This window comes from Martes martes (genome assembly GCF_963455335.1).
Source record: "Martes martes genome assembly, chromosome: 18".
Classification (NCBI taxonomy): domain Eukaryota; kingdom Metazoa; phylum Chordata; class Mammalia; order Carnivora; family Mustelidae; genus Martes; species Martes martes.
Window position 1 is genome coordinate 25,276,432 of NC_137906.1, and position 24,222 is coordinate 25,300,653.

General features: G+C 36.8%; 1 protein-coding gene across 1 annotated transcript in view; it reads right to left on the minus strand.

Annotated features, from left to right (window-relative positions):
• LOC308359786 (phospholipid-transporting ATPase ABCA3-like) overlaps window positions 1-23,876 on the minus strand; it is a gene marked incomplete at both ends in the record, with an annotated part of 123,988 nt that extends 100,112 nt beyond the window's left edge. The window contains 5 exon segments of the mRNA XM_080831102.1: window positions 940-1,199; window positions 4,516-4,669; window positions 10,112-10,242; window positions 23,211-23,466; window positions 23,817-23,876. Coding sequence (XP_080687228.1) covers window positions 940-1,199; window positions 4,516-4,669; window positions 10,112-10,242; window positions 23,211-23,466; window positions 23,817-23,876 — 861 coding nt within the window.
• Between the last annotated feature and the right edge of the window lie 346 nt (window positions 23,877-24,222).

Consider the following 24,222-nt stretch of genomic DNA (forward strand, 5'->3'; position numbering starts at 1 on the left):
ATTCCTTTCCAGAGTCATTCTTCTGCCAGCAGCACTGGTAGGATACCAATAGTCTTAAAGTCCATCCTCTGGGGCCACCTCCCCATTGCACAGACCAAGCAGCACACCCTCAGTATTTTAAGAATAGCTTTTCCACACCTGTAGGTACTTAATATTATAAAAGTAACTCAGTTTATTACTATCTCCTCAACTAAACCTTTACTAGTAGGTAGAAATTGTATCCTCTCTTTTTAACTGCCATTTGTTGAGTGCTTACTATAGGTGAGAGACTGACCTGGGTAGTTTTTAAAACAAAATGTCACTTAATCCCCCTGATAACCCTAGAAATTTGGTATTATCTTCAATTTACATCTCAAGAAACAGGCTATGATCACAGAGTTAATTATTGGTGGAGCCAATATTTAAAATTAAGCTCTATCAAAGTCCCTAATAAAAAGTTGGTAGTTAATAAATAAATGAACAGATTAGTGGATAGATGGATGAATCAATGGTTTTCTTTTTTTTTTTTAATTTTTTTATAAACATATAATGTATTTTTAGCCCCAGGGAAAATCAATGGTTTTCTGACTTTAGAGCCACTGTTTTTAACAATATGGTCTTAATTTGACTCAACACTGACCTGCATCTCAAATCTTGGAATTGTAGTGCATCTTAAATCAGTCTAACTCAAGACCTCATATGATTATTTCTTTGTTGCCTATTTTATTCCAAAAAAGATTCAGCATATTTAATATATGACCTCTCTCCATAATATTCATGTTAAGTAGCCATTAGTCAATAAAGCTATAGGCCAAATCCAGAATTTAGATAAAAGTAGACCATCAGAAAATTTGTATATTTGTACACTGTTATTGTGATATAATTATTTACCAATGCCAAATGTATAGAGCACAAAATCTGTTCCTTGGGCCCAAAATGCTACAAAGAAAGTGAAATTACCTTTAATCTCTTTTCCTTTTCCGAAACAATGGTCCTGATGAGGGTAAGTTCAGTTAGAGAAAATGCAAGTATAACTATCAAAGGGAAGAGATCTGAAAAATTCAACCAAAAAGGATCCATATAATAAGCAGGGTATGGAAACCTCCTAAGCAAAATGATGGAACCATTTAACATTTGTTTTGCAGCTTCGCCGTTATGGTATATCATGATGGCCTGGTCTATGATATGCTGCAAAAACAGGAACCCTTCTTTGATGTACCCTAAATGAGAAAACAAAGATGATCAAGTATGGTATACCAAGAAACAGCCAGGCAAACAAAGAAGGCAATTTGGGTAATTCAAAGCTTTTAACTCAAAGAATAAAGCAATTTCCCAAAACCTATAGTTATTTGGGACACAAAAGATAATAGATAACATGAAATTGTATTACTATCTTCTCAAAACTAAAATACTATATGAAAATAATACTGTTGCTTTATGTAATTTTATCAGCCAAAATAAATGAGAATTCAATACCAGACATACCCGACATGTAAAAAGAAGTGATTCTCAAAACAAGATGTGAAACAATCCCATTTACAATAGCATCAAAAAGAATAAAATACATAGGAATAAACTTAACCAAGGAGGTAAAAAGACTTCTACACTAAAAACTACTAAATACTGCAGAAGGAAATTAAAGATGACACAAGTAAATGTAAGATATCCCTTGTTCCTGGATTGGGAGACTTACTGTTGTTAAAATATCCATATTACCCAGAATTATCTACAGATTCAATGCAACCTCTATCAAAATCCTTGTGATGAGCACCAGGTGTATGTATGGAAGTGCTGAATCACTGAATTGTATACCCAAGCTAATATTACACTGTATGTTAACTAACCGGAATTTTTTTAAAAACTTAAAAAAAAATCCCAATGGCATTTTTTTCAGAAACAGAAAAAACAATCCTAAAATCCATATGAAATTGCAAAGAATCTCGAATAGCCAAAATAATCCCAAGAAAAGAGAGCACTTGCTCTTGTGAGCTGAAGGCCTTGTACTTCCTGATTCAAAATATAATGCAAAATTACAGTAATCAAAACAGTACTGGTATACTAGCAGCATAAAGACAGACATAGAGACCAACAGAACAGACATCCCAGAAATAAATTCTCACATACATGGTCAAATGTCTTCTACAAGGCCACCAGGAGAAAGGACACTCTCTTCAAAACAAATGGTGCTGGATAAACTGGATATCCACATGCAAAAGAATGTAGTTAGATCCTTACCTTAAACTACATGCAAAAGTTAAAACAAAAGAGATAAAGAGCTTCCAAGACCATCAAAGTTTAAAAGGTTATGTGACCACCAAGCCAGCACTACAAGAAATATTAAGGGGGTTCTATAGAAGAAGAAAGAACCCAAGAGTGACACAGAACAAAAATTTAAAGAGACAATCTATAGAAACAAGGACTTCACAGGCAACACGATGTCAATAATAACTTATCTTTCAATTATCACTCTCAATGTGAATGGCCTAAATGTTCCCATAAAATGGCACAGGGTTGCAGACTGGATAAAACAGCAGGACCCATCCATATGCTGTCTACAAAAGACACATTTTGAACCTAAAGATACATCCAGACTGAAAGTGAAGGAATGGAGAAGCATCTTTCATGCCAATGGGCCTCAAAAGAAGGCTGGGGTAGCGATTCTCATATCAGATAAATTAGATTTTAAGCTAAACACTGTAGTCAGAGATACTACATCATTCTTAAAGGGTCTATCCACCAAGAAGATCTAACAATTATAAATATTTATGCCCCCAACATGGAAGCAGCCAACTACATAAGCCAACTGTTAAACAAAATAAAGAGTCATATTGATATGAATACATTAATGTAGGGTATCTTAACACACCCCTTTCAGCAATAGACAGATCATCTAATGAACACTCAACTTTTGTTATCAACATGGACGGGACTGGAGGAGATCATGCTGAGTGAAATAAGTCAAGCAGAGAAAGTCAATTATCATATGGTTTCACTTACTTGAGGAGCATAAGGAATAACATCGAGGACATTAGGAGAAGGAAAGGAAAAGTGAATTGGGGGAAATTGTAGGGGGACATGAACCATGAGAGACTGTGGACTCTGAGAAACAAAGAGGGTTTTGAAAAGGAGGGGGGTTGGGGGGGTGGGAGAGCCTGGTGGTGGGTATTAAGGAGGGCACGTATTGCATGGATCACTGGTTGGTGCATAAACAATGAATCTTGGAACACTGAAAAAAAAATTAAGATGTTTAAAAATAAATAAATAAAAATAAAAAGTAAAAGTAAAATAAAAATAAAGTAAATAAATCTTTTAAAAAAAGAATACATAAAGAATTCCTCTAACTCAATAACAAAAGTAAGCTGATTTTTAAATGGGCAAAGAAAAAAAAAATGGGCAAAGGGCTCGCAGAGACATTTCTCCAAAGAAAACACACGAATGGTCAAAAAACACAGGAAAAAACATTCAACTTCACTAATTATCATAGAAATACATATCCAAATCACAATGAGAGATCACTTCATAACTGTTAGGATGGCCACTACCAAAAAACCATAAAAGAACAAGTGTTAATGATGATGTAAAGAAATCAGAATCCTTGTGCTCTGTTGGTAGGAATATAAAATGGTGTACAGTATGGAAGTTTCTCAGAATACTAAAAATGACTACCGTACGATCCAGCAATCCCACTTCTTGGCATATAAGCAAAAGAACTGAAGAAAGGATCTCAAAAAGATAATCTGCACACTTATGTTCACTGCAGCATTATTCACAATAGCCAAGAGGTAAAAGCAACCTCTGTCCCTCCACAGATGAATGGATAAACAAATGCACCATATATATACAGTAGAATACTATTTGCAAAGATGTGGATGGAGCTAATGTATATTATGCTAAGTGAAATAAGTCAGTCAGAGAAAGATAATACCATATGATCTCACTCGTGGAATTTAAGAAAGAAAACAGATGAACATATGGAAGGGGGAAAAGAAAAAAGAGAGAGAGGGGGAAACAAGCCATGCAAGGATAGAGAACAAACACAGAGAGGTGGGTGGGGGATGAGCTAGATGGGCAATGGGTATTAAAGAAGGCATGCGCTGTGATGAGCACTGAGCATTGTATGTAAGTGATGAGTCACTGAACTCTACTCCAGAAACCAATATTGCATCCTATGTTAACTATCCAAAATTTAAATTAAAAAAATAAAAATAATTTAGAACCATAAATATGCAGACAATGTTAGTTTATGAAGATGTGTCTATTAAGTCAGCAGAGCCAATGTTTACTAACTAAGACTATATAAATGCAAGGATACATACTGATAAAGTTCAGGAAATGATTTACAGTAATAGGAAGATATTTTTCAAATGTATAAGGTTTTCTACATGCTTGTTTTTACAATAAAAACTCAATTTTAAATATGAACTGCCACAATGAATAAACTTTTTCACTCACTGAAAAAAAATGATTCAGACATGTTGATATGACTGCTAGCTTGAAAGCAAAATATTAATGTAAGTATTCTGGGGGACAGCTCACCAGGATCTCCCCCATCATCATTTAATGGGTTCCTGGGTCCTATAGCAGGCACCTCTGGAAACAAAATGTGTGTATTCCATCCAGTATCTACTAAGGAGCTTAGCAAATCCGAAGTTCTCTCAGTACCTGCACCAAAACGCAGATGATATTTTACCTGGAATAAACAATAGAATACAAACAACACGTTAGACCAATGAACACTAAAAGCAAGTATCAACAGTGAGAGGAAAAGAAAATACAAAGCTAAAATTTGTGTTTGGAGGACAGAGTAAGTAATTCAGTATTCTAAATGGTAAGAAATGATAGTATCACTGAGGCAAGGGACAAGCAGCAAGCCTCACGTGCCATAATCACAAAGCTTGAAATCAATTAAATTTGTATCTCTGCTCTATCATCTTTGGGATTTTTGCCTCTTGAGTTACAAAGATGCCAACAGTGGCAACTTTTTTTTTTTAATTTCTTTTTATTGTTTATTATTTTTTATTTTTTTTCAGTGTTCCAAGATTCATTGTTTATACACCAAACCTAGTGCTCCATGCAATACGTGCCTCCTTAATACCCACCACCAGGCTCACCCATTCCCCCAACCACCTCCCCTTCCAAAACCCTGTTTGTTTCTCAGAGTCCACAGTCTCTCATGGTTCATCTCCCCCTCCGATTTACCACAATTAACTTTTCCTTTCCTTCTCCTAATGTTCTCCATGTTATTCTTTATGCTCCACAAGTAAATGAAACCATATAATTGACTCCCTCTGCTTGACTTATTTCACTCAGCATAATCTCCTCCAGTCCTGTCCATGTTGATACAAAGTTGGGTATTCATCCTTTCTGATGGAGACATAATATTCCATTGTATATATGGACCATATCTTCTTTATCCATTCACCTGCTGAAGGGCATCTTGGCTCTTTCCACAGTTTGGTGATTGTGGCCATTGCTGCTATGAACACTGGGGTACATATGGGCCTTCTTTTCACTACATCTGTATCTTTGAGGTAAATACACAGTAGCACCATTGCAGGGTCACAGGGTAGCTCTATTTTTAATTTTTTGAGGAATCACCACACTGTTTTCCAAAGTGGCTGCACCAACTTGCATTCGTACCGTTCCTCTTTCTCCACATCCTCTCCAATGCTTGTTGTTTACTGTCTTGTTAATTTCAGCCGTTCTAACTGATGTAAGATGGTATCTCAATGTGGTTTTTTTATTTGAATTTCCCTGATGGCTAATGATGATAAACATTTTTTCATGTCTCTGATAGCCATTTGTATGTCTTCTTTGGAGAAGTGTCTGTTCATGTCTTCTGCCCATTTTTTGATGTGATTATCTATTTTCTGGGTGTTGAATTTGAGGAGTTCTTTATAGATCTTGGATATCAGCCCTTTGTCTGTAGTGTCATTTGCAAATATCTTCTCCTATTCTGTGGGTTGCCTCTTTGTTTTGTTGACTGTTTCCTTTGCTGTGCAGAAGCTTTTATCTTGATGAAGTCCCAAAAGTTCATTTTTGCTTTTGTTTCCTTTGCCTTTGGAGACATGTCTTGAAAGAAGTTGCCATGGATGATGTGAAGAGGTTACTGCCTATGTTCTCCTCTAGGATTTTGATAGATTCCTGTCTCTGAGGTCTTTTATCCACTTTGAATTTATCTTTGTGTATCATGTAATAGAATGGTCAAGTTTCATTCTTCCATACACACCTGTCCAATTTTCTCAGCACCATTTATTGAAGAGACTTGTCTTTTTTCCACTAGGTATTTTTTCCTGCTTTCCCAAAGATTATTTAACCATAGAGTTAAGGGTCCATATCTGTACTCTCTACTCTGTTTCATTGCTCTATGTGTCTGTTTTTGTGCCAGTACCATGCTGTCTTGGTGATCACAAATTGGTAGTAAAGCTCGAAATCAGGCAACATGATGCCCCCAGCTTTTTTTTTTTTCTTCAACATTTCCTTAGTGATTTGGGGTCTTTTCTGGTTCAAAATAAATTTTAGGATTTTTTGTTCCAGCACTTTGAAAAATGCCAGTGGAATTTTGATTGGGATGGCAGTACAGACATTTTAACAATGTCTGGGCAGTACAGACATTTTAACAATGTTCGTTCTTCTGATCCATGACCACGGAATGCTTTTCCATCGTTATATGTCTTCTTCAATTTCTTTCATGAGTGTTCTGTAGTTCCTCGAGCACAGATCCTTCACCTCTTTGGTTAGGTTTGTTCCAAGGTATCTCATGGTTCTTGGTGCCATAACTCTTCAAAGTATACAGATAGAGGGAACATTCCTAAAGTTCATAAAATCTATCTATGAAAAATCCATAGCGAATATCATCCTCAATGGGGAAAAGCTGACAGCCCTCCCATCGAGATCAGGAACACAACAGGGATGCCCACTCTCACCACTCTTGTTCATTATAGTACTAAAAGTCCTAGCTACAGCAATCAGACAACAAAGAGAAATAAAAGGTATTCAAATTGGCAAAGAATATGTCAAACTCTCTCTCTTCACAGATGACGTGATACTTTATATGGAAAACCCAAAAGACTCCACCCTCAAACTACTAAAACTCATACAGCAATTCAGTAATGTGGCAGGATACAAAATCAAAGCACAGAAATCAGCTGCGTTCTTATCCACTAACAATGAAAATATAGAAAGGGAAATTAGAGAATCGATTCCAACAGTGGTACCTTGATGATTACCAATGTTATTTTTCTACATCCACAACTGGCTTGCCTAACTCCTTCAACCGTTCTATTTATTTTCTTTCCTATTATGTTAGCCAACTATGGTAAAGATTATCTCCCCCTTTAAAAAGTGACCAACAGAAAAGGAAAAAGCCCAGATATAAGGAAGGTAGGGCTAATAAAATTAAAATGTAGAATGCTACATATTTTATAAATTACATGAAAAGAAAATGATTTATCTAGAGAGCTGAGCCAACCTCAGGGTAAATTATGGTAGATCTGAGTAGCCTGACAAAGCAAGAACCTACAGTTGCCAAAGGCCAGTAGATGCTGAACAGAGAAAGAAGTCAATAGCCTGAGAAGGGACTGGCAAGTGCACCAAGTCTAGGCAAACATTCACATAATTCAGTAATTCAAAAGCAACATTTTAAGTAGGTACATACTATCAATACACAATTCTTGAGCTCAAGGAACTGACCAAGTATTCAGGAAGCACAGAAGAGAGAAGGGGAGAATTTGGATAGATAGTTACAGCACGAGTTTTATAGAAATTAATACTAAGAGTTACTCCAGAAAAAGAGGGACAGGCAGAGCATCAAAAGGAAAGAGGATAATGTGATCAAAGGCAGAGAAGCAATAGACCACATAATATATACAAACAACTATTACTGGTTCAATATTGCTAGAGCATGAAGTTCAAAGAAAGAAGAAGCAACATGAGGCTGAAGGGTTATTCAGAAAACAGGTTACTAATGACCTTGAATTCCACACAAAAGACCTTCTGTAGTTCATGGAGAACCCCTGGAGTGTTTTACACAGCACAATGACATGATCTTTTCTGTGTTCTTGGTGTATCATTGTGGTATCTATAGTAGAGAGAGGTCTTGACCAGGAAAATCAGCTAAGTTACAGAAGAGTTGGTTTTCGGGGGCAGGGAGGGTACAGCAGGCCACAAACAGGTAAGACATCTTGTCTGACAAATTGTGGAAAAAAAGAACAGGCACCTAGGGAAATAACCTGGGGAAAAATCTTGTCAGGTATCCATTCTAAATGCTAGACACAGTGAAACATCAACAAAATGGAAGCTTGTACCGCACCAAAGTTATTTGAAATTTGAACCAGAAGCTCTATATATACCAATGAACCTGTATCACCATCAGCATATACTTCTGAGGCTGTAATTAGTGTAAAGTAGGCACAGCTGTGTCTACTTTGTGAGGAGAGGATCGAACAGAAAGAAAGCCTACCTACCGTCCTACCAGTGATTTTCCTTTCTCTTTCCTTCCTTCCCTTAGCAAACACTTGTATCCTAAACAGGATTTGGCTCTGTGCATAAATACTATAGTTTGATCATTTCCCTCAACCCTGGCTGGCTCATCTCTAACTTGTGGTAAAGAGATACACCAAGTTACCAAAGTTCGACACTATCCATTTTCTCTCCTTAAGGGATGTTATCGGAGTCTTCCCTGGGGTCTGTCCTAATTCTGATGGAATTAGGAATTCTGATGGAATTCTGATGGAGCTGGAAAACCCTAAAAGCTGACACTAGAGATTTAGAAATTAGGTAATTCACTCAAAAGAAGCAAGTCTTGGGGGCGCCTGGGTGGCTCAGTGGGTTAAAGCCTCTGCCTTCAGCCCGGGTCATGATCCCAGGGTCCTGGGATCGAGTCCCACATTGGGCTCTCAGCTCAGCAGCGAGCCTGCTTCCCCTCCTCTCTCTCTGCCTGCCTCTCTGCCTACCTGTGATCTCTGTCTGTCAAATTAAATAATAAAATCTTAAAAAAAAAAAAAGAAGCAAGTCTTTCATGCTGGAATCTCTGCTGGTATATATGTATATGCCTTTTTTTTTTTTTTTAACGGCCAAACTTTAACATTTCAAGGACCTCCAGACCAGTTACTGGTGGGGTTACAGAACCTTCCATTCACACCACCAGTGATAATCAAGAATTCTGAAAGTTAAAGCAATTACCTCTTTGGAGACCTAAAACAAATACATTAAATCTTTATACAAAGTGAAAAACAGGGGGCATTCACCAAAGCAAAACAATAAGCAAGTGGAGTGCTCTAATAAGAGGACATAAAAACTCCTTCTGGAGTTCACAGTCCCAGGAAAGGGAGCTACCTTGGCTTAAAAGACATCCAGATATGAGTGAAGTGTTCAGTTCTTGTTTTTACTTTTACTTTTAACTTTCATATAATAATAGCTTTGTTATGAAAGTCACTTCAGATACAAAGTTAGAATGCCAATTACACTTAAAATTAGCTCATTAAAGAGTTTAAATATCATATTACAGATATGCACTATCTGAAATTCCGGAAGGCATTTAAACAGGGAACTGACGTTGTTACCCATCTTTTTTACCTAGCTACACTGTTATTTTCTTAACCACCATTGGCAAGACTGGAAGGATCTGCCTGGCCAGGGAGATCTGTAAAGTGAATATCCTTACTAAAGCTCCTATTACTTTATTTTCTGAATTTAAGACCATAAGTTAGCAAGTAACAGTTTTCTCCTCACAGTAAAAACAACAGGTATTAAAATAAGTTGGCACAGAAACACCTGGGTAGCACAGTTGGTTAAGCAGCTCCCTTGGGCTCAGGTCATGATCCCACGGTCCTGGGATCCAGTCCTGCATTGGGTGCCTTGCTCAGTGGAGCCTACTTCTCCCTCTCCCTCTGCCTGCCACTCCCTCTGCTTATGCACTCTCTCTTGACAAAGATATAAATATTTTAAAAAGTAAGATAAAATAAAATAAATTGACACAGGATTCAAATCCTGGTTTTGTTATCTACTAGAAGTTAAGATCTTGGGCAACTTAAAGTTTTTCCCATTTATAAAATGGGGAGGTTACCCGTATCTCATTAAACCTCTGAAACCTAACATTTAATTATAAATTCTTTAGACAAAAATTTCTTACCTGAAGTGGCAAACGGTCATCGCTATTTTTGAAGTCATAATCAAATACAACAGCAGCCACCACACGAACCTTAGGCTTCTTTTCATACTCAACATACTTCTCAAACTGTGCTTCCGAAGAAAAGCCTCGAACTGTAGAGAAAAAAATCTCATTAAGTCATCACATAAATGGAAAATGTCTAATGATTATCCCTATCTGTACCATGAATACCATAATCCTGTCATAACACAATACATTTTAAAACATTATTGCTCAATTAAAACATTATTACTCATTTTAAAACAATATCAGGGAGACCTAATGGATATCTGGGCTACACAAAAATTCTTGTGTTTTGTAAAAGTTGGAACACATTATAAACAATATTTAATCATTACAATAACTGTGTATTAAGGTAAACTGTGACAAGGGGAATTTTTCAATTGTATTTTGAAATCTAGTGATTTAAAAAAATTTGAAAGGAAATAAGTGACAAAATTATTTCTGTAGAAGGTTTATTTCTAAAAGTAATTGTAGAATAAATTGTATTCTAGAAAACAATTGTGAATTTAAATTAAAAATTTAAAAATAAACAAAATTTTTAAAAAATAAAAAATTAATAAAAGTAGTACTTTTCTTATTCACAAGTTAATCTGTATGAAATTTTATTTTTTTATTTTTTTTAAATTAAATTTTTTATTTATTTTCAGCGTAACAGTATTCATTGTTTTTTCACTACACCCAGTGCTCCATGCAATCTGTGCCCTCCCTAATACCCACCACCTGGTTCCCCCAACCTCCCACCCCGCCCCTTCAAAACCCTCAGGTTGTTTTTCAGAGTCCATAGTCTCTCATGGTTCACCTCCCCTTCCAATTTCCCTCAACTCCCTTCTCCTCTCCACCTCCCCATGTCCTCTATATTATTTGTTATGCTCCACAAATAAGTGAAACCATATAATTGACTCTCTCTGCTTGACTTATTTCACTCAGCATAATCTCTTCCAGTCCCGTCCATGTTTATACAAAAGTTGGGTATTCATCCTTTCTGATGGAGGCATAATACACACTCTCAAAACACACACAACCACACACATACAGTTAACTTAAATGACTAAAGTTTTTTCTTAAGAATTAAAATATTTCCAATGTTAACAGGTTATTAAAGTCTTTGATAGCCCCCTCTATAAGAAAATATAATTATGGAGAAATAAGATTTTTAAAATAAAGTTATATAACATGTGCAAAGATCCATACCGTAAAGATGTCTCTTCTATAAAAATTGACATATAAAGTCAATGTAATTCTAGTAAAAATCCAAACAATCTGTTAACTAACTTGGATTTAAATAAAACAAAACAAAACATAATAAAATATCAATCTTCTAGAATAGATCTCAAGAGTTCTCACCACAAAAAAAGGTAAATATGTGAGCTGATGGATATGTTAATTAGCTTGATTGTGACACTAAAGGTATATGTATACCAAAACACCCTATTATATGACCTAAATATATACAGTTTTTGTCAATCATAAATAATATAGAAATAAAACTGGTAAATAAAATTAAAAAAATAAAACATTTCCCAAAAAATCCAAACAATTTTTATGAAAAATTATAAGCCAATTCTAAAATTTATATGGAAACACAATGGGTGAATAACAAAGTGTATTAAAAGATGAGCTTTTAGGGCATCTGGGTGCTCAGCTGGTTAAGCATCTGATTCTTGATCTCAGGGTTGTGAGTTCAAGTCCTGCATGTGCTCCACACTGGGCGTGGAGGAAATATACTCTCAATAACTCATGGAACAAAGAACACAAAATAGGCTAACGTCTTGGGGCTCAGTTGGTTAAGCATCTCCCTTTGGCTCAGGTCGTTATCCCGGAGTCCCAGGATGGAGTTCCACATCAGGCTCCCTGCTTGGCGAGTCTCCTTCTCCCTCTGACCCTCACCTTTCTCTCTCTCTCTCTCTCTCCCAAATAAATAAGTAAAATTTTAAAAAATAGACTGATGTCTTAAACATGCACGTAAAATTTCTTAACAAAATATTAGCAAATAAAATTCACAGAATAAACCCAAGTAAGTGGATGAATGATTCAATAGTTGAAAAATCATTACATTAACAAAAGAAAAGTCACATGACCATCTCAAGAAACACAGAAAAGGCATTTGACAAAATTTAATACTAATTAATGATTTTTTTAAAATCTTGGCAAAATGAAGAATAGAAGGAAGCTTTCTAAACCTGATAAAGAACATCTACAAATAACATATGATAAATATGTTGCTCAATGGGGAAATACTGAAGAATTTTCTCCAGAGACAGGGAACAGAGAAGAATGGCTTTATTAGTTACTTCCTATCAAAAGATATAACATATCAAGTGTTGGTGACGATATGGAACTGAAACTCTCATACATTTCTGTAAATCTGAATAGTTATATCCCCCATGACCCAACGATTTCACTCCTAGCTATATGCCAAACAAAAGGTGTATATATGTATTTATGTTCATCAAAAGGTTCTTAACCTTTTGTTATGTTCATAACAGCACTACTCGTAATAGTTAAAATGTGGAATCTACTCAAATGTTCATCAATAATAAACAGATAAATAGATTGTATAATATTAACATAATGGGATTCTATGAAGAAAATTAGTGATTTATGATCTCACACAATTTGGATGACTCTTACAAATGTGCTGCTACGTGAAAGCACACACACAGAAACTATATCATACCGTATATAACACAGAATGCCATAACGGGACATAGTGCATAGCTTCATTTATGTAAGGTGAGAAGCAGGCAAAAATAATCTATGGTCTTAGAAGTTAAAATAGTAGTTAAATTTGGGGGAGTCTTAACTGCAACTTTGGCACAAAGGAAGCTTCTAGGGTGCTGGAAGTGCTCTAACTTAAAATTACAGACTCCTTATTAACTACAAAAAGGAAAACTGCCTTGATAATGGAAACTGGTGGAAATCCGTCTTACTCTAAAATGAGCAAACATGATACCACAAATTGAGGAACAAACAGGTAATAAGTTTTCAAAAGTGATTCACTGTGAGGACCTTATAAGAAAGATGTAATATTTTCAACACAAATGACCAAACTGAAACTAAATGTAAGGAAACAAGCAAATACAAATTAAGACTTCCGCAAAATAACTGGCCAAGTCTTTTAAAAATATCAATGTCATTAAAGACAAAACAACAAAAGCAATCTAAGAAAGTATTCTAAGCCAGAGGTCAGCAAATTATGGTCCTGTGCAGGTCAAATCTACCCCAGTCTGCTTTGGTATGGGCCTGGGAGCTGTGGATGTTTTTAGCATCTCTAAAGTGCTCCAAAAAAAACAAAAACAAAAAAAAAGAATATTTGATAGAAACCCAAATAGCCCATAAAACCTAATATATTTACTGTTTGGCCCTTCACAGAAAAGTTTGCCAAGCCCAGTGATTATTTAAAAATCTCCAACAGGGAGGGGCCTGGGTGGCTGTTGGTTGGGTAACCTACTCTTGGTTTCAGCTCAGGTCACTATCTTAGGGTTCTGGTATCAGGCCCCAAGACAGGCTCTGTGCTTGAGGAGTGGAGTCTGCTTGAGATTCTCTTTTCCTCTGTTCCTCCCCCAACTACACTCACACACACTCTCTGAATAAATAATAAGTAAATAAATAAGTAAAATCTTAAAAAAAAAATCAATAACGGTTCTGGATTACAAAAAAGAGAAAAAAGCTCTAAAGAACCTCATTAGGACAATTAGGAAAATATAAATATTGACCATATATTAGATAACATCATTGTATCAATTTTAAAATTCTTGGGTATAATAGTTGTAAAGGTTATGTTGGAGAATGTCCTTATTAGGAGATATATATAGTGTTTGAAGGTGATATGTCATGATGAATGCAACTTATTCTCAATGGATGAGAAAAAAAAATCCAGCAATTTTATATATATCCTTTTAGTTTCACATACTTACATACGTATTACATGTGTGCATGTAAATGTGTGTGTATAGAGGGCTAACAAAAAAGTAAGTATGGCAAATGTTATTTGGTAAGTTGCAGCATATTTGTATTTTCTCCATAGGTTTGAAATTTTTCAAAATCAAATGTGTGTGTGTGTGTCTATTGGGGTTTTTTAAAAGATTTTATTTATTTATTTGACAAAGAGAGGGCCCAAGTAGGCAGAGCAGCAGGCAGAGGGAGAGGGAGCAGCAGGCTCCCCACCAAGCAGGGGGCCCAATGCAGGAGTAAAACCCAGGACCCTGGGCAGAGACTTAACTGAGCCACCCAGGGGCCCCCTCTGCCACAGATTTTAACAGATATTATTACTACATACTGATTAAACTAAGTTATCAAATACCATTATCAGTGTCTTACCCAACACCAGTTTTCTAATCACAATTATATTAATAGTAGATACACTATTCTATGCTATTCAGATACTATATCATCTGAACTTGAATTGGTATATAAAAAGCTTATAGGGGCACCTGGGTGGTTCAGTTAGTTAAGTGTCTGTCTCTGGCTAAGGTCATGATGCCCAGGTCCTGGGAGTCTGCTTCTCCCTCTGTGTCCTTCCACTTGTACATGCACACACTCTCTCTTGAATAAATAAATAAAATCTTTAAAACACAATAAATAGGGCACCTGGGTGGCTCAGTTCATGATCTCAGGGTCCTAGGATCAAGCCCCACTTCGGGCTCTCTGCTCAGCAGGGAGCCTGCTTGCCCCTCTCTCTCTGCCTTCTTCTCTGTCTGCTTGTGATCTCTCTCTCTCTGTCAAATCAATAAATAAAACCTTTTAAAAAATAAAACAAACATAATAAATAAAAGCTTCTAGTGAATAGTTGTTTTAAGAAGTTATAATTCAGGAGGAGTCAAGTTGGTGGAGAAGTAGCAGGCTGAGAGGACATCAGGTAGCAGATCAGCTAGATAGCTTATCAAACCATCCCGAACACCTACAAATCCAACAGGAGATGGAAGAGAAGAAGAACAGCAATTCTAGAAACAGAAAATCGACCACTTTCTGAAAGGTAGGATGGGCAGAGAAGTGAATCCAAAGCGACAGGAAGATAGACCACAGGGGGAGGGGGCCGGCTCCCGGCAAGCGGCGGAGCAAGGGAGCACAAAACCAGAACTTTTAAAAGTCTGCTCCACTGAGGGACATCACTCCAGAGGCTAAAGAGGGGTGAAGCCCACGCAGGGACAGCGTGGTCTCAGGTCCCACGGGGCCACAGAAGGATCAGGGGTGTCTGAGTGTCACAGAGATCACAGGTATTAGAGCAGAGAAGCCGGCTACAGAGACAGAGCCAAGGAGTGAGCTCTCAACCCAGGGTTACCTTACCGTGATCCGTGGCACAGGTCACCGCTCTGTGAGCGGGGACCCCACAAGACCTGGGGAGACTCCCCTGGAAGAGCTCAGGGATCTGCAGGGTTCAGAGACTCCAGGCGGGGCTGTGTGCCAGAGACAGAGATACTTGGTCACAGCCTGGGTGAGCTCAGAACTCAGCCAGAGGCCAGGGAGATGGGAGTGACTGAGCACTTTTCTCTGAGGGTGCACTGAGGAGTGGGGCCCGAGCTCTCGGCTCCTCCGGGCCAGGGATTGGGAGGCCGCCATTGTCACTCCCGTCCTCCGGAACTCTATGGAAAGTGTTCAGGAAACAAAAGCTCCCGAAAGGGAACCTGAGTGGATTACTTAGCCTGGCCCCTGGTAAGGGCGGTGCAGTTTCGTCCAGGGCAAAGACACTTGAGAATCATTACAACAGACCCCTCCCCAAGAAGATCAACAAGAAATCCAGCCACGACCAAGTCCACTTACCAAGGAGAACAGCGGAATTCCAGAGAAGGAGAAAGCAAAGCATGGAATTCATGGCTTTCTCCCCATGATTCTTTAGTCTTGCAAAGTTAATTAATTTTTTTAATTTTATTTTTTTCTTCTGCTAAATTTTTTTTAACTTTACCCTTTCCTCTTTTAACGTTTTTTAACTAGTTTATCTTAACGACACCTTCCAAAAAAAAATCTTTTTTGAACCTTCATTATTATACTCACATTTTATTCTTCATTGTATCTAACTTTATTTTTTGTATACACATAGGGTTTTTTCTTCTAAAAATATCTGGGATACAATTTCTTCTAATAGATCAAAATATACCCTAAATCTAGAACAGGGTTTTGTTCTAGTCCCCAGCCTGAGCAAATTCTCTCCACTTTCTTTTTCTTTATTCCCCCAACCAACTTATCAACTCCTTTTTTAGAAATTAAAAATTTTTTTTCATCTTTATAGTCATATTCCATCCCTTCATTGTGCTTATCCTTATATATGTTTTTTATTCTTTAAAATTTTGGGAGGTAGTTTCTTCTAAGACACCAAAATACTCCCGAAATTAAGTGAGTGAACTTGTTCTATTCACCAGTCTAATATATACATATTTTCTTTTTTATATTTTTTCTTTATTTTTTCTCTTTTTAATTTTTTTTTCTGAACTTTTTACCCCCTTTCTTCCCCCCACAATTTGGGGTCTCCTCTGATTTGGTTAAAGCACATTTTACTGGGGTCTTTGCCACCCTTTTAGTATTTTATTCACTCCTTCATATATTCTTATCTGGATAAAATGACAAGGCGGAAAAACTCATCACAAAAAAAAGAACAAGAGGCAGTACCAAAAACCAGGGACCTAATCAATATGGACATTGGTAATAATGTCAGATCTAGAGTTCAGAATGATGATTCTCAAGGTGCTAGCCGGGCTCGAAAAAGGCATGGAAGATATTAGACAAACCCTGTCTGGAGAAATAAAAGCCCTTTCTGGAGAAATAAAGGAACTAAAATCTAACCAAATTGAAATCAAAAAAGCTATTAATGAGCTGCAATAAAAAATGGAGCCTCTTACTGCTAGGATAAGTGAGGCAGAAGAGAGAATTAGTGATATAGAAGACCAAATGACAGAGAATAAAAAAGCTGAGGAAAAGAGAGACGAACAACTACTGGACCACGAAAGGAGAATTCAAGAGATAAGTGATACCATAAGATGAAACAACATTAGAATAACTGGGATTCCTGAAGAAGAAGAAAGAGAGAGGGGAGCAGAAGGTATATTGGAAAGAATTATTATAGAGAATTTCCCTAATATGGCAAAGGGAACAAGCATCAAAATCCAGGAGGCACAGAGAACCCCCCTCAAAATCAATAAGAATAGGTCCACACCCTATCATCTAATAGTAAAATTTATAAGTCTTAGCAACAAAGAGAAAATCCTGAAAGCAGCCCAGGACAAGAAGTATATAACATACAATGGTAAAAATATTAGATTGGTAATAGACTTATCACCAGAGACCTGGCAGGCCAGAAAGAACTGGCATGATATATTCAGAGCACTAAACGAGAAAAACATGCAGCCAAGAATACTATATCCAGCTAGGCTAGCATTGAAAATAGAAGGAGAGATAAAAAGCTTCCGGGACAAACAAAAACTAAAAGAATTTGCAAACACCAAACCAGTTCTATAGAAAATATTGAAAGGGGTCTTCTAAGCAAAGAGAGAGCCTAAAAGTAGTAGATCAGAAAAGAATAGAGACAATATACAGTAACAGTCACCTTACACGTAATACAATGGCACTAAATTCATATCTCTCAATAGTTACCCTGAATGTAAATGGGCTAAATGCCCCAATCAAAAAACACAGGGTATCAGAATGGATAAAAAAAAAACAAAAATCCATTAATATGCTGTCTACAAGAAACTCATTTTAGACCCAAAGACGCCTCCAAATTTAAAGTAAGGGGGTGGAAAACAATTTACCATGCTAATGGACATCAAAAGAAAGCTGGGGTGGCAATCCTTACATCAGATCAATTAGATTCTAAGCTAAAGACTATAATAAGAGATGAGGAAGGATACTATATCATACTCAAAGGGTCTGTCCAACAAGAAGATCTAACAATTTTAAATATCTATGCCCCAACATGGGAGCAGCCAACTACATAAACCAATTAACAACAAAATCAAAGAAACACATCGACAATTATACAGTAATAGTAGGGGACTTTAACACTCCCCTCACTGAAATGGACAGATCATCCAAGCCAAAGATTGATAAGAAAACAAAGGCCTTAAAAGACACACTGGACCAGATGGACATCACAGATATATATAGAACATTCCATCCCAAAGCAAGAGAATACACATTCTTCTCTAGTGCACATGGAACATTCTCCAGAACACATCCTGGGTCATAAATCAGGTCTCAACCAGTATTAGGAACATTCCCTGCATATTTTCAGACCACAATGCTCTGAAGCTAGAACTCAATCACAAGAGGAAATTTGGAAAGAATCCAAAGACATGGAAACTAAACAGCATCCTTCTAAAGAATGAATGGGTCAACCATAAAATTAAAGAAGAATTGAAAAAAAAAATAAAAATAAAAATAAAATTAAAAAAAAAAGAAGAATTGAAAAAAATTCATGGAAACAAATGATAATGAAAACACAATGGTTCAAAATCTGTGGGACACAGCAAAGGCAGTCCTGAGAGAAAAGTATATAGCAATACAAGACTTTCTCAAGAAACAAGAAAGGTCTCAAATACACAACCTAACACTACACCTAAAGGAGCTGGAGAAAGAACAACAAAGAAAGCCTAAACCCAGCAGGAGAAGAGAAATAATAAAGATCAGAACAGAAATCAATGAAATAGGAACCAAAAAAACAAAAGAACAAACCAACGAAACTAGGAGCTGGTTCTTTGAAAGAATTAATAAGATTGATAAACCCCTGACCAGACTTATCAGAAAGAAAAGAGAAAGGACCCAAATAAATAAAATCATGAATGAAAGAGGAGATCACAACCAACACCAAAGAAATACAAACAATTATAATAACATATTATGAGCAACTTTACGCCAGCAAATTTGATAATCTTGAAGAAATGGATGCATTCCTAGAGACATATAAACTACCAAAACAGAACCAGGAAGAAACAGAAAACCTGAAAAGACCCATAACCAGTCAGGAGATTAAAGCAGTCATCAAAAATCTCCCAACAAACAAGAGCCCAGGACCAGATGGCTTCCCAGGGGAATTCTACCAAACATTTAAAGAATTAATACTATTCTCCTGAAACTGTTCCAAAAAATAGAAATGGAAGGAAAACTTCCAAACTCATTTTATGAGGCCAGCATCACCTTGATCCCAAAACCAGACAAGGATCCCACCAAAAAAGAGAATTACAGACCAATATCCTTGATGAACACAGATGCGAAAGCTCTCACCAAAATACTTGTCAATAGGATCCAACAGTACATTAAAAAGATTATTCACCACGACCAAGTGGGATTTATTCCAGGGCTGCAAGGTTGATTCAACATCCTCAAATCAATCAATGTGCTATAATACATTAATACAAGAAAGAACAAGAACCATATGATACTCTCAATAGATGCCGAAAAAGCATTTGACAAAGTACAGCATCTCTTCCTGATCAAAACTCTTCAAAGTGTAGGGAGAGACGGCACATACCTCAATATTATCAAAGCCATCTATGAAAAACCCACCGCGAATATCATTCTCAATGGAGAAAAACTGAAAGCTTTTCCGCTAAGGTCAGGAACATAGCAAGGATGTCCATTATCACCACTGCTATTCAACATAGTACTAGAAGTTCTGGCCTCAGCAATCAGACAACAAAAAGAAATTAAAGGCATCCAAATCGGCAAAGAAGAAGTCAAACTATCACTCTTTCCAGATGATATGATACTTTATGTGGAAAACCCAAAAGGCTCCACTCCAAAATTGTTAAAACAGGAAATCAGTAAAGTGTCAGGATATAAAAACAATGCACAGAAATCAGTTGCATTTCTTTACACCAACAAGACAGAAGAAAGAGAAATCAAGGAGTCAATTCCATTTACAATTGCATCCAAAACCATAAGATACCTAGGAATCAACCTAACCAAAGAGGCAAAGAATCTATACTCAGAAAACTATAAAGTACTCATGAAAGAAATTGAGGAAGACACAAAGAAATGGAAAAATGTTCCATGCTCATGGATTGGAAGAACAAATATTGTGAAAATGTCTATGCTTCCTAAAGCAATCTACACATTTAATGCAATCCCTATCAAAATTCCATCCACTTTTTTTCAAAGAAATGGAACAAATAATCCTAAAATTTATATGGAACCAGAAAAGACCTCGAATAGCCAAAGGAATATTGAAAAAGAAAGCTAAAGTTGGTGGCATCACAATTCCAGACTTTAAGCTCTATTACAATGCTGTCATCATCAAGACAGTATGGTACTGGCACAAAAACAGACACACATATCAATGGAATAGAACAGACAGCCCAGAAATAGACCCTCAACTCTATGGTCAACTAATCTTCAAAAAAGCAGGAAAGAATGTCCAATGGAAAAAAGACAGCCTCTTCAACAAATGGTGTTGGGAAAATTGGACAGCCACATGCAGAAAAATGAAATTGGACCATTTCCTTACACAACACATGAAAATAGACTCAAAATGGATGAAGGACCTCAATGTGAGAAAGGAATCCATCAAAATCCTTGGGGAGAAAACAGGCAGCAACCTCTTCGACATCAGCCGCAGTAACTTCTTCCTAGGAACATAGCCAAAGGCAAGGGAAGCAAGGGCAAAAATGAACTGTTGGGATTTCATCAAGATCAAAAGCCTTTGCACAGCAAAGGAAACAGTTAACCAAACCAAAATACAACTGACAGAATGGGAGAAGATATTTGCAAACGACATATCAGATAAAGGGCTAGTATACAAAATCTATAAAGAGCTCAGCAAACTCAACACCCAAAGAACAAATGATCCAATCAAGAAATGGGCAGAGGACATGAACAGACATTTCTGCAAAGAAGACATCCAGATGGCCAATAGACACATGAAAAAGTGCTCCACATCATTTGGCATCAGGGAAATACAAAGCAAAACCACAATGAGATACCACCTCACACCAGTCAGAATGCCTAAAATTAACAAGTCAGGAAATGACAGATGCTGGCGAGGATGCGGAGAAAGGGGAACCCTCCTACACTGTGGGTGGGAATGCAAGCTGGTGCAACCACTCTGGAAAACAGCATGGAGGTTCCTCAAAAAGTTGAAAACAGAGCTATCCTATGACCCAGCAATTGCACTACTGGGTATTTACCCTAAAGATACAAACGTAGTGATCTGAAAGGGGACGTGCACCTGAATGTTTATAGTAGCAATGTCCACGATAGCCAAACTATGGAAAGAACCTAGATGTCCATCAACAGATGAATGGATAAGGAAGATGTGATATATATATACAATGGAATACTATGCAGCCATCAAAAGAAATGAAATTTTGCCATTTGCGATGATGTGGATGGAACTAGAGAGTATTATGCTTAGCAAAATAAGTCAATCCGAGAAAGACAACTATCATATGATCTCCCTGATATGAGGAAGTGGAGATGCAATGGGGGGGGTGGGGTTTGGGGTGTAGGAAAAGAATAAAAGAAACAAGATGGGATTGGGAGGGAGACAAACCATAAGAGACTCTTAATCTCACAAAACAAAGTGAGGGTTGCCAGGGGGAGGTGGGTAGGGAGAGGGTGGTGGGGTTATGGACACTGGGGAGGGTATGTGCTATGGTGAGTGCTGTGAAGTGTGTAAACCTGGCGATTCATAGACCTGTACCCCTGGGGCTAATAATACATTATATTTTAATAAAAAAAAAAGAAGTTATAATTCTTCAGAGTAGATTATAATCTGAATATGGAAGTTTTCCAAATGAAGACTTTTACACATATCCTCTCACATCTACTGAACTATTTTGCTAGAAATGGTTCAACAGAAACTAGAACAAGATGTCTGGCCCAATCAAGAGGAGGAAAATTTCTCAGCTTCCTTCCCTTTAAATTAGCACTTTGCTCTATTAGACATTAATTAACTTTATTAGACATTAATTAACACCACCATGGACTTTCAACGCATCAGATTTCTACTCCATTCTTCAGACACACTTTCTCATGAAGGCTTTATGACAGAGTAACAATACCTCTTAGACTTTCCCATAAGAGCACAGCAGCCTGTTCTCTATTCCCCACCTTCACATAAAGGGATAGTTAAAAAGGTAACTTTAAGCCCATCACAAGCACTAATGTTCTTTGGAGATTCATTTCTAATTTTAAAATCCATGGGAATTTTGCATTAAGTTATATAACGTAAAGCTTTATTTTTTAAAGATGGTTTTTAAGATAGCAAAGTAAATATATAGTTTCTATCCTTCCCTCCATCTCAAAGCCCTGCCCTTAAAATGAGAAAAATAAATACATACTTGTGTGAGTATGTAACAGAATAAACCCACACACACGTGTAAAATCATGAGACAAGATGGGAGAGATGCTTACCAAAATTCTGACAGTGTTTTTAACATTGGAGACAGAGAAGAGAAACAGGTACAGAAGGAGGCGACTGTAAGGCAATGAGGATTGTTCCGGTATAATTCTACGCTGTTTTACTCTTTTCAAATGCGTTCATATATCACACTTAAGTAATATTTTCATTAAAAGGTGTAAAATTAACAATCTCGAGGTAGAGTTTATGCATGCATTCAAGAAGAAACTACTCAAGTCATCCTGACGTTCTGTGTTTCTTTGGCACACTACTAAGTGCTGACCCTAGTTTAAGAATGCAGTCAGAGACAAAGATTTACAATTACATAATTTCATCATCTAATTTGAAATATATTTTGTTTATGACTGTGACAAGAATACGTCTGATATTGTGTGACAGAGCTCATATGATTATATTCAGGAGATTAATGCACAAGTTTATGCTCACTGAAGTATGTCTCTTCAAAAACAAGCTAATAATTATGCTCCCCAAAAAATTTTTTTAAGATTTTTATTTATTTGACAGAGAGCAAGACCGAGCACATAAGCTGGGCGGGGGGGTAGCAAAGAAAGGTAAAGGGAAAAACAGGCTCCCAGAAGAGCAGGGAGCCAGATGCAGGGTTCCATCCCAGGACCCTGGGATCATGACCTGACCCAAAAGCAGATGCTTAACCAACTAAGCCACCCAGGCATCCCTACAAACAACATTTTAGACATCACAATTTCTAACCTGTAAAATTGATACTTAATGTGTTTTTCACCATCTCAGTAATATTTTTTACCACATCACTTTGAGAAGGTACATAGGCTAATTCATATTCAAGGTTCTCATTAAAGATGAAATCAGGCGGGGACATCAAAAGCATAGGATGGAAAACCGTGACATTCTGAAACGTCTTCTTTATATTGCTGCGATAAAGCAAAATCAATAGAGAGAAGAAGACTGTCATGCAGATTTCCACAACTAAAGAAAGTATCTTCCTTTTCTGCAAAAGAAACAAAAGGACTGTGATAATTAAGAGTCTATATACGTGTATCTGTGTGTGATTCTATACTCTTGTGCATATATGTGTATACAATTTAAACATATTGTTCAGCTCCGTTCTACAACATGAATGGCTTTCTAGCCTCTTTTACCCTTTTCCACATTTCGTTACCTATTCTATTGATATATCCTATGAGTACTCTTCAGAATTAGAATTGCTACATTAAGCCATGGAACAAAAAGGACCAAAAAAATCCCCATAAACTAAAATGAAGTGAAAAAACTATTTAAAGTTCTCCCCTTCAGATTCATTAGCCTTTACAATCATTTCCCACAGACACCTCCACTTACCTTTAAAACGAAATTTTTCCAGAGGAGGACTCCAAATTGGTTGAGCCACAACAAGTCCATTTTATCACAAAGAATGGAATTTCAACGGGAAGTAAACATTTCAAAAACTTACATCACCTGGCAAAAATGTTAAATTTAGTCAACTGAAAGGATTACTTCATTGTTTTACTCTTTTTTCATCAATCTTGAAATAAGTACTTGCCTGCTCCTATTTTTATATTAGCTCATTATATTCACATCTAATGGTTTTCTAATATGTATGAAAATATTAGATGACAGAGATGCAAAATGTAATAGGTTGCAGCCCCACATTCACAAAGACATAAACTGTAAATTTGGAAAGTCAATTATTATTCTGATTGGCTCTGAGATAAATTCCTACAAATTATAATTCTGAAAGCTTCCT